Source organism: Typopeltis vanoorti, chromosome 24 (assembly GCF_054136105.1).
Source record: "Typopeltis vanoorti isolate ZY-2024b chromosome 24, IOZ_Tvanoo_1.0, whole genome shotgun sequence".
NCBI lineage: Eukaryota > Metazoa > Arthropoda > Arachnida > Uropygi > Thelyphonidae > Typopeltis > Typopeltis vanoorti.
The window spans coordinates 79,521,525-79,532,217 of record NC_143572.1 but is presented as its reverse complement, the minus strand read 5'-3'; the positions used below and the strand labels follow the sequence as shown (position 1 = coordinate 79,532,217).

Here is a 10,693-nt window from a genome sequence, read left to right as displayed (position 1 = left end):
TGATAATTTATATTTTGTAATAATTTTGCTTTGCAATAAATTAGAATTGCAAGTTTTAAACACATTTTGTTTGATTTTCTAATTTTTTGATTAGAAAGATTGGAGTGACTGTTAACAATCACTGCTTGTTAACAGTCACTCCAATAATACCAGTTTTATTATTTCATAATGTAGTGATTGTAATATATACTAATAAATATAATAATGAATGAAATTTAATAATTGACCCCAAATACACTTTGCAATTTGAGAATGTAGTTTCATTCTCAAACGAAAGTACACCATACAGGAAAGAAAAATTTGCATAACGAAAGAGCATTATGAGAGAAATAAATGAATAAAATTGAATTTAAAGTGATTATGAATGGATTAGAAATTAGGTAGTTCGCTGTCATCAATAGAACAGAATACTCGCATTAGTTCATTTGCATGAAGTTTTTTGAAGGGAGTTTCAAGAAACATTTCCATGAGTGAAAGTCGATGAGAGATGTACAAGTCTTATTTTGAAGTAGAGAAACGACTGTGTGTGTGTTTGTGTGATTATTGATCTAATTTGCTTTTTTAGAATTAAATTCAGTTATATCTCCAGAGACACATTGTCATATCGAAACCTGTTTTTTATAATTTTTTGAAAAGCTTATATATTAAAACGAGTTTTTGTTAAAAGCAATTATGTTATTAAAATATTATCATATTACAAAAAGAACTGCATTTTATTAAATATCAGAAAGTGAAGCTCCTCAGGGGGAAATTGCTAAGAAATTTCTGTTACATCACTTTTCTGCAAAGTAAATGAAAACAATTCTCATTTCACACTAAACTAAAAAATGTGGTAATGTAAACATAAATAAAAACTAAATAAACCAATAATGAATACAATAAAATTAATTAACTAAAATTTTATTCACCCAAAAAGTCACTGAAAAAGTCCTCTTTAAAATTTAGGATGAAAAAAATCTAAAACGTGTAGAATGAATTTGCACATTACGGTTTACTAGCTGCTGCCGTCTCCCACTCTCATTACTTTCGTTTTCTTATCTACTCTGACGGTCTCGAAACATTAACTTCAAAGGACGATGGGTAGTATGGCTACGCATTTATTGTGTAGCCATACTATACTACCCATCGGTTAGGCGATTACATCTCATGGTTACTAGATATCAGCATCTACAAATTCACTCGAGAGTTCTCAGAGAACAGAAGAAAATAATCAGAGTGATCTGAAATTATTTTCATCTGCCTAGGGCCTCGTACGAGAAACGCTCTTCAAACACTTATCTGAAACAGATTTTTCTTCTCTTTTCATCGTCAATTGCCAATCCATCTCTTTAATTTAAACATGCAAGGAACCGACCGAATACCATCAAAAAAAGAAAATCGCAGATAGTCCGTTAGTGAAACAAGTGTATGCATATCTTCAAGAGGATTTTATTTCTAAATTATTAGCAAAAATTAAGCAAAAAAATTTGTGAACCTTTGAAGTGACATCGGAAAATCCCTGCTTGATGTTAGCAGGTTCCCGATACCGCATTGAACTAAAGAATGTCTACAAGAGTTAAATTTTTGTGTGATATTAAAACCCATTCCGTTCGCACTGTTTTGATAAATTTTCCTTTAATCCACGTATGATATTTAAAACTCAAGTGACACTTGGAAAAGCAGTGCTTTTCAAAAAAATATCAATTTATTTTCGAAAAACAAATAATAATAAACCCATTCAGAAGGATTAATTTTAAGTTGTGCTTAAAAGGGCGACTTGGAGAAATGCAAATATAATTGTACATATGTGACAAGGACACCCACACATCCACCCACCACTCATTACCAGTGATGAATTCTTCAGTGCGTTACAAGATGTTCCTTTCAAGAGAATGTTTACCCGAACGTTAATAAGTGCCATGTGTAAATAATATAATATATAAATAATACACGGAAAAAGTTTCTTGGTGTGAACATTTTAGTGTCTTTTCAGGCGACCAGCCAAAAAATTTATTCTGGTAGATTTTGCATGCAAATAAACTATATCTGGTGTGCCTTTTCATGTCATTATTAAGAAAGCCTTCTTCAAAAAATTGTTTCCCACATATTTTACACGAAAAAATCTTTTCTTTAGCCAGAAGGTGTCGTTTCTGGTGCTTTTCAAGGAAGCTTAGAGTTGAAAAAATTGATCTTAACACCTGAAGTGAAAGTTTTCTCATCAGTATGTATTCTTTGATGTATTTTCAGACTTGAACTGACCGAAACCACTTGCTTCAAATTTCGCAGAGAAAAGATTTCTCACCAGTGTGAATTCTTAGATGTGTTTTCAGATGTGAACTCTGTGAAAAGCTCTTGTTGCAAATTTGGCATAGAAACGTTTTCTCACCATCATGTATCCTTCGATGTATTTCCAATCTCGAATTGACAGAAAATTTCTTGTTGCAAATACTGCACTGAAAAGGTTTCTCACCAGTATGAACTCTTAAATGTCTCTTTAGTGACGAACTGTTCGAAAACTTCTTGTTGCAAATCTCGCAGAGAAAAGGTTTCTCACCAGTATGAATTCTTCGATGTGAATTCAGACTAGATTTGTCTGAAAACTTCTTGTTGCAAATTTCGCAAAGAAAAGGTTTCTCACCAGTATGAATTCTAATATGTGTTTTCAGATGTGAACTCTGTAAAAACATCTTGTTGCAAATTTCGCAGAGAAAATCTTTCTCACCAGTGTGAATTCTTAGATGTTTTTCCAGATGTGAACTGTAAGAAAACCGCTCGTTGCAAATTTCACATAGAAATATTTTCTCAACAGTATGTACCCTTAGATGTCTTTTCAGAGTCAAACTGTTTAAAAACTCCTTCTTGCAAATCTTGCACAGAAAAGGTTTCTCATCAGTATGAATTCTTAGATGTCTTTTCAGACTCGAATGGTCTGAAAATTTCTTGTTGCAAATTTCGCATAGAAAAGGTTTCTCACCAGTATGAACTCTTAGATGTGTTTTAAGAGTCGAACTGTTTGAAAATTTCTTGTTGCAAATCTCGCATAGAAAAGGTTTCTCACCAGTATGAATTCTTCGATGTGATTTCAGACTCGATATGTCTGAAAACTTCTTGTTGCAAATTTCACATAAAAAAGGTTTCTCACCAGTATGGATTCTTTTATGTGTTTTCAGATGTGAACTCTGTGAAAACCTCTTGTTGCAAATTTGGCAGAGAAAAGATTTCTCGCCATCATGTATTCTTCGATGTTTTTCCAGGTTCCACCTGTAAGAAAACATCTTGTTGCAAATTTCGCATAAAAAAGGTTTCTCACCAGTATGAATTCTTTTATGTGTTTTCAGATGTGAACTCCATGAAAACCTCTTGTTGCAAATTTCACAAAGAAAAGGTTTCTCGTCGTCATGTATTCTTCGATGTATTTCCAGTCTCGAATCGACAGAAAATTTCTTGTTGCAAATTCCACATTGAAAAGGTTTCTCGTCGTCATGTATTCTTCGATGTATTTTCAGAGTAAAACTGTCTGAAAATTTCTTGTTGCAAATCTCGCATAGAAAAGATTTCTCACCAGTATGAATCTGTAGATGTTTTTTCAGACTCGAATTTTCAGAAAACATCTTGTAGCAAATTTCGCATAGAAAAAATTTCTAACCAGTATGAATTATTTTATGTGTTTTCAGATGTGAACTCATTGAAAACCTCTTGTTACAAATTTCACAGAGAAAAGGTATCTCGCCATCATGTATTCTTCGATGTTTTTCTAGATTCCAATTGTCTGAAAACTTCTTGTTGCAAATTAGGCATAGAAACGGATTCTCATTAGTATGAATTCTTACATGTGTTTTCAGATGGGAATTCTGTGAAAACCACTTGTTGCAAATTTCACAGAGAAAAGGTTTCTCACTAGCGTGAATTCTTCAATTTTTTTCCAGATTCGAACTATTAGAAAATCTCTTGTTGCAAATTTCACATGAACTGTTAAATGTGAACACTGTGGAAACCTCTTTTTGCAAATTTTGCCGAGAATAGGTTTCTCACCATCATGTGTTCTTCGATGTATTTCCAGGCTCGACTTTTCTGAAAATTTCTTCTTGTAAATTCCACATTGATAAGCTTTCTCACCAGTATGAACTCTTAGATGTCTTTTCAGAGTCGAACTGTTTGAAAACATATTGTTACAAATTTCGCATTGAAAAGGTTTCTCACCAGTATGAATTCGGTCTTTTCAGATCTGAAATCTGTGAAAAACCTCTTGTTGCAAATTTCGCATAGAAAAGGTTTCTCGCCATCATGTATTCTTCGATTTATTTCAAGACAGGAATTGTATAAAAATGTCTTGTTGCAAATTTCGCACAGAAAATGTTTCTCACCACTATGAATTCTCAGATGTCTTTTCATTTGCGAATTCTCTGTAAAACTCTTGTTGCAAATTTTGCAGAGAAAAGGCTTCTCACCAGTATGAATTCTTAGATGCTTTTCAGAATCAAACTACCTGTAAACGTCATGTTGCAAATTTAACATGGAAACGGTTTCTCTCTGGTGTGAACTCTTTCATTTCTTTTCAGGTTAAAGGAGTCCAAAAATTTCTCATGGCTTTCCATATCGTATGAAAGGAGCAATCTGTGGTGTGCCTTTTCATATGATTTTTAAAATAAGCCGATTGAGAAAATTGTTTCACATATTTTACTACAAAACGGTTTTTTCGCTCAGATTATGGCGTTTTTGTTGCTTTTTATAGGACTATAAACTCGAAAACATGGAGCTACACACAGGACTAGTAAAAGTTTTCTCACCAGTATGAACTCAGATTTGTTTTCACACTCGAACTGTCTGAAAGCGTCTTGTTGCAAATTTAGTACGGAAAATGTCTCTCTCTGGTGTGTATCCTTTCGTGACTTCTCAGGTGAGATGGGTCGAAGAATTTCTTGTAACAGCTTTCGGATGTAAACGAGTTATCTTTAGTTTGCCTTGTGATATGGTTTTTATGATTGAGAAAATTGTTTGCCACGTATTTAACACGAAAATCTTTTCTTTGGTGAAAGCATGATCATGGTGCCCTTAAAAAAGTTTCTACTGAATTCTACTGAGATGCTTCTTAAGGATGTCTATAGTCATATGATTTTCTACAAATTTCGCACTCATGCGGCTTCTCTGTTTCGGAGAACCTCTGATGTGAAACAAAAGCTCTCCGTTTTTATAAAGGTTCTCTCACATATTTCACAGCTGAAAGGTTTATCCTTTAAGTGCACACTACCTACTTTTTGTGGTGTTTTATTGTCTAGAGAAAGCAAATGTCTTGTGGCATATTTAGGATTGAAAAGGCTACTCAATTCGTGTGAAAAACGGAATGTCTTTTAAGAAATGCCATCGAGGAAAATGATTTGGCACCCACTTCACAGGAAACACGCCTTTCTCTCCTAGGAACTTTGCAGATTGATTTGAGGTCGGCTGTATTTGCTTTCTTTGTGCCTGGTAATTTAATCGGGAAGTATTTGCACTGTTTAAAATTTCTCAAATGCAACTCAAAAGAGTTAAAATAGGAAAATTCCTTTTTACTTTCGAATAAATGAAAACGTTTCCCAGTATGATACAGTTTCATGTCTTTGAAGACAGGACTGTAAGCGATATGTCTTTTTGCATTTGTCTCACTTGATGTTCCGATGCGTGAACCACAAGTTTGTGTATCTTCAAATAATATAAACTGGAAAACCGCCTGTCGCATATTTCACATGTCAACATATATTCATTGCCGTTCACTGTAGCCTTGTCCCTCTTCATTGTGTAAGCAAGTAAAAGGTCTTGCTCTAATTTTCAATGGAAATTGCTTCTCGATTGCGTGCGTTTTCAGATGCTCTCGAAGATTTGATGAATCAAGGAAATTCTTCTGACATGTTATACAGAAGGAATGTTTTTCTTCATCTTTCATGAGCATTTTCTGGTGCCTCTTTAGGCTGTCACAGCGATGAAAGTTTTTCTCATATTTTTCGCATGAATCTTTACTACTGGAGTCTGTTATTGTCCGATTCCTACGAATTGTCTCGTGGGATTTAAGTTGATCTAATCGGTTAAAGGCGTGTGGCATACTTTTGACATATATAAAGATTTTTTTTTTATTCGACTTATTATTGTGAGTTTTCTGATGTCAGTTTAGGCGACTTTGATATACAAACTGCTTCTTGCATGATCACATGCGAAATACTTTTGACTATTTTCATCTAAGCTGAATTATTTCAATAGGAAATGTGATTGAACCTTCTTCTCTGTTGCAGGAGCAGAATTACTCATTGCTTTTTGAATTTGTGTCGTAGATTCCATTCTCATTTTGAGGATTTTCCCTTATGGCACTAGAAATGCAACCTTCTCGGAAATATTTGATTTTTTATTTCGCAAATTCAACAACTTAACAATCTTCATAAATTGCTGGTTATCGGCTTGGTTTTAATGCATTGGTAGGCAAAATATTTCATGTCAGTAAACCTATTAACAATCTGTAAAGAAAAACGAGGTAATTAATGATAAATTAAAATTCCATTTAGTAAATAAATTATTCTGAACATATTATCTAATATTTAATGTATGAATTTTAATGTAGAAATTAACATTTCAAGTCTTTTTTTTTAAAAATATGTTTTTGTTAAACCTTGATAAATGGGAATCCTAGAGAATTCGACATCTATCATCGTTTAACAGATAGAAAATTAAGATACAAATTTTATGTACGAAAATGCTGGCTTCTAAGTATGTGATATAAAATTATTATTATTATTATTATTATTACGGGCAACTCCAGGGAGTCATTAGACTCATCACTTATGTTAGCATAAAGAAGAGAGATTGTAAATTGTTAGAGGAAATAATTTTTTTGATTGTGCAAGGCCTTTAATACTTGTATAAATTGAACAAAGATTTACTAAAATTTGTAATATTGTGAGGAATGACTTGCAAAAATATATTGTAAACAAAGGTTCAAAGGGCAAAGGCACGCCAACAGGAGAGGAGGCCTCAGGCATTCGCGTGCTCACGGCCCGTGCCGGAGCGCGGTCAGAAGAAAATCTGAAACAAACGGTACGAAGCGAGACCCACGTGGGTGAAGTGCTATGCATTGGGTGAGTTAAGAAGGTTGCAGTGATTACCGGTAAGGGAGATAGAAATAAAAGGGTTAGGAACCCACTCCCTTCTCTCTCTCACGAGTGAATTCGATTGACGGTTAGTGGTTACGAGATGGATTACGTAGTGTGATGTCGCTATCTGATCGTGCGCTACGAAAGACTGATTTCTGGAGTATGGATTATTCTGTCTCTTTTTTCTGAAAGAACTGTTACCAGCTAGATAGTAAAGTGATTGTGAATACCGTACAGCCTATGTTCCTACCAGCACCCGCACAGGTAACGGTAAGCTTTTGGCTCTTTCAGGCAAGTACCCCAGGCCCTCTCCTGTCCCCTGCCGTATGCCCGACAGTAGTTTTCCGCCTCTCGAAGGAGATTTCGACTGTCGGTCTACACTTCGTGGAAGAAAAGGGACAAGGCAGGTACTGAACTCCCCCCCCCCCCCCATTAACACCTACCATACATAATGAACGAATTAGACACCGACGCCTTGATAGAAACAGTAGATAAAGGACTGGCGTTAAGCTTACTCAAAAAGTTACTGAAAAAAGTTGAAGTGGAATGGCCAGGCTCCTTGAACCTGTACTCCACAACGAGGGACGATGAGGATAGCAAGGATATCTCTAACACCGAGGAAAAACTGGATTTGGTGGTCTTCAACACACCGCACCCCCCAGGACCAAGGAGAGACCCATACGCGGAAAAAATGCAAATCACAGACGACAGAACCACCCACGGATGAAGATATCGAGGAAGACGAACACAACCCAGACTCACCTCCCCCCCAAAAAAAAACTAAAGAGAAAGTGCCCCCAATTATCTTAAGAAAAAAGAACAGGTGGACAGAACTAAGGGCCACCATGACTGGTCTACAGATAGCAAACACAACAGCAAAGAATTTAGACGATGGCAAAAAAATCCAGCCTGCCACTATAATGGACTACTGCAGATTCACAAAGGAGCAAGACAATAAAGGTGTACAATACCACACCGTCACCCTCGACCTAGAGAGGAGCCTGAAGGTGGTTCTCCGTGGAGTATCAGAGCACATGCATACAGAAGACATAGCCGCCGATCTCTGCTACCAAGACCTACCACCCATCAAAGTCAGCAGAATAACAAGAGCAGATAAAAGTCCGATGTCACTCGTCTTAGTAGAGATCCACCACCATGCCTATAAAAACATATACGACCTAACATCAATTTGCAACCTAAAAATCAGCCCAGGAACCACTAAGAAAAAGGGCCTCATCAGGATAGTGCCAGGTGCCAAAGTATGGTCATGCCCAGAGATTATGCAAGGCTGAATATAAGTGCTTAAAATTCGGCGAGATCCACCCCATAAACACCTGCACCAAGCCAAAATTCACTCAGGGCTAAATGTGCAAACTGCGGGGGCCCTCATCCAGCAAACTACAAGGGATGTATGCAACACCAAAAAATCAGACGACCTACCTCCTCTTCTAGTCTACAAAGACAAGTAGCAGTAGTCCCAGCTCCTCAACCCACCAAAGGTCGCCAAAACACGACAGAGAACCAACTGCCACAATCAGAAGTTCCGATCGGAGCAAACTACAAACAGCAGACAAAGACCTATGCAGACATAGTCTGCTCAACCAAGGCCACTCAATACCACCCAAATTTAGCAGCCGTCATTACAAACTCCTTCGCGAATATGCTACAGGACTATAGCAAATCAAACCCCACATCTGACTCCAGAAAAAGATTTCTACAACATACCCAATCCATCCTAGCAGCACTCATAAATGCATGAAAACAAAAACATCCCAGATTCCATACAGATCATCGCGTGGAACGCGAATGGACTTAAAAACAAGAATTCGCAGTGAGATACAACCCAGACATCATCCTCATAAATGAATCTCACTTAAGACCAGCAGACAACCCCAAACTTAGAGGATACCTCCTCCACAGAAACGACAGATTAAACTACAGAGGCGGTGGCACCGCCATTTTCATAAAAAACTACATCGATCACCACTCAGTAAACAACCCCTCAACCAGAATCTAGAACTCACAGGAAGAGTAGTACCCACAAACTCAGCTGGGAAACTAAAACTTTATGCAGCTTACAACCCTCCATCAAAAAATCTGCTACATTCAGATCTGGATGCCATCCTGGGCAATAAAGAGCAAGTCATCATTGCCGGTGACCTAAAGGCGAAACACCCTGCATGGAACAGCAAAACCACCAACAGAAACGGCCACACCCTCTTCAGCTACTCCAGTTCAAACTATGCAGTTGTGGCAGGTCCAACGGAACCAACACATCATAGTACGTACGGCACAACTGACATACTTGACACTGCTACCCTGCAAAATATTAAGCTATAGTATAGCCTAGATTCTTTAAATGAGCTGACATCCGATCACAACCCAATCCTGCTCCAGCTGGGAAAGCAAGAACAATTGCCACCTGGCCCCCACTCCTTCATCTCATGGGAAAAAATTTCGGAAGCTCTACCGGAATACATCGGACCAGTCCCTTACATCATCTCCATAAAAGAAATTGAAAATGCTGTCAAAACTCTAACCCAGCAAATCAACACAGCCACAAAGGTTGTCACCTCTACTAAAACCTTCTTCAAGCCAAATCATCTTCCCGAAGATATCATGGATTTAATTAGGGACAAAAACAAAGCAACGAAAAGGTACCATAATACCCGTGCACCTCAAGACAAAAAGATCCTCGCCCAACTAAACAATGAAGTTAGAGAAGCAGTAAAGCTCACAGAAACGAAACATGGGGAGCCAAATTAGCCTCTATATCAACCGGTGAACACTCTACCTGGAAATTATTAAGAAGCCTCAGAAACAAAAACAAATTTCTTCCCCCGTACAACTTGAATATCAAGCATGTGTAAATCCACCACCATGTCAGATATGCACTAAAACTCCCCAAAGTCTGCAACAAACCCGCAACCACCTCACCAGCAGAAATCTACGATATCATAAAGAAGCTAAAGAATAAAAAAGCCCCTGGTCCTGATGGCATTACAAATAGAATTATTAAACTGCTGCCCAGAAGAGCAGTCGTTCATCTCACCACAATAATTAATGCCATGTTCAGATTCAACTATTTTCCCTCCTACTGGAAAGTGGCAGATGTGGTCGCAGTACATAAGCCAGATAAAGATCCACACACCTGCCTGAAAGCTATTGGCCTATCAGCCTGATCTCAAATTTAGGCAAAATTGCCGAAAAAAAATCATCCTCTCCAAACTCCAAGCCTCAGTAAATGATTAAATATCCTCCCAAAGGAACAATTTGGCTTTCGACAACATCACAGTACTACTCAAGAAATTCACAGGCTAATTGAGTACATTACCACCGGCTACAATTGGCACCAGCACAATGGAGCAGTCTTCCTCGACATAGCAAACGCTTTTGATAAGATATGGCACTTCGGATTACTATACAAACTCATCTCAGCAGGTATACCATCAAAAATATGCCCTAATTAAATCTTGCCTCCAGGACAGACACATACAAGTCAAAATAAACGGAACAGTTTCAAATCACCGACGGATCACAGCGGGAGTTCCCCAAGGTTCCCTACTCGCACCACTCTTATTTTCGATATATATGGCAGA

At 37.3% G+C, this 10,693-nt stretch overlaps 1 protein-coding gene across 1 annotated transcript; it reads right to left on the bottom strand.

Moving 5' to 3' along the window:
- Positions 1-749: 749 nt before the first annotated feature.
- Positions 750-3,786, bottom strand: LOC150093439 (uncharacterized). The gene has a single exon (XM_090413501.1). The coding sequence runs from the start codon at positions 3,588-3,590 to the stop codon at positions 2,253-2,255; it is 1,338 nt and encodes a 445-aa protein (XP_090269627.1). The 5' UTR covers positions 3,591-3,786; the 3' UTR covers positions 750-2,252.
- Between the last annotated feature and the right edge of the window lie 6,907 nt (positions 3,787-10,693).

What these genes read in the sequence shown, in the direction of transcription:
- LOC150093439 (XM_090413501.1), bottom strand. Translation starts at nt 3,590, where the DNA reads ATGTTTTCTGAAAATTCGAGTCTGAAAAAACATCTACAGATTCATACT.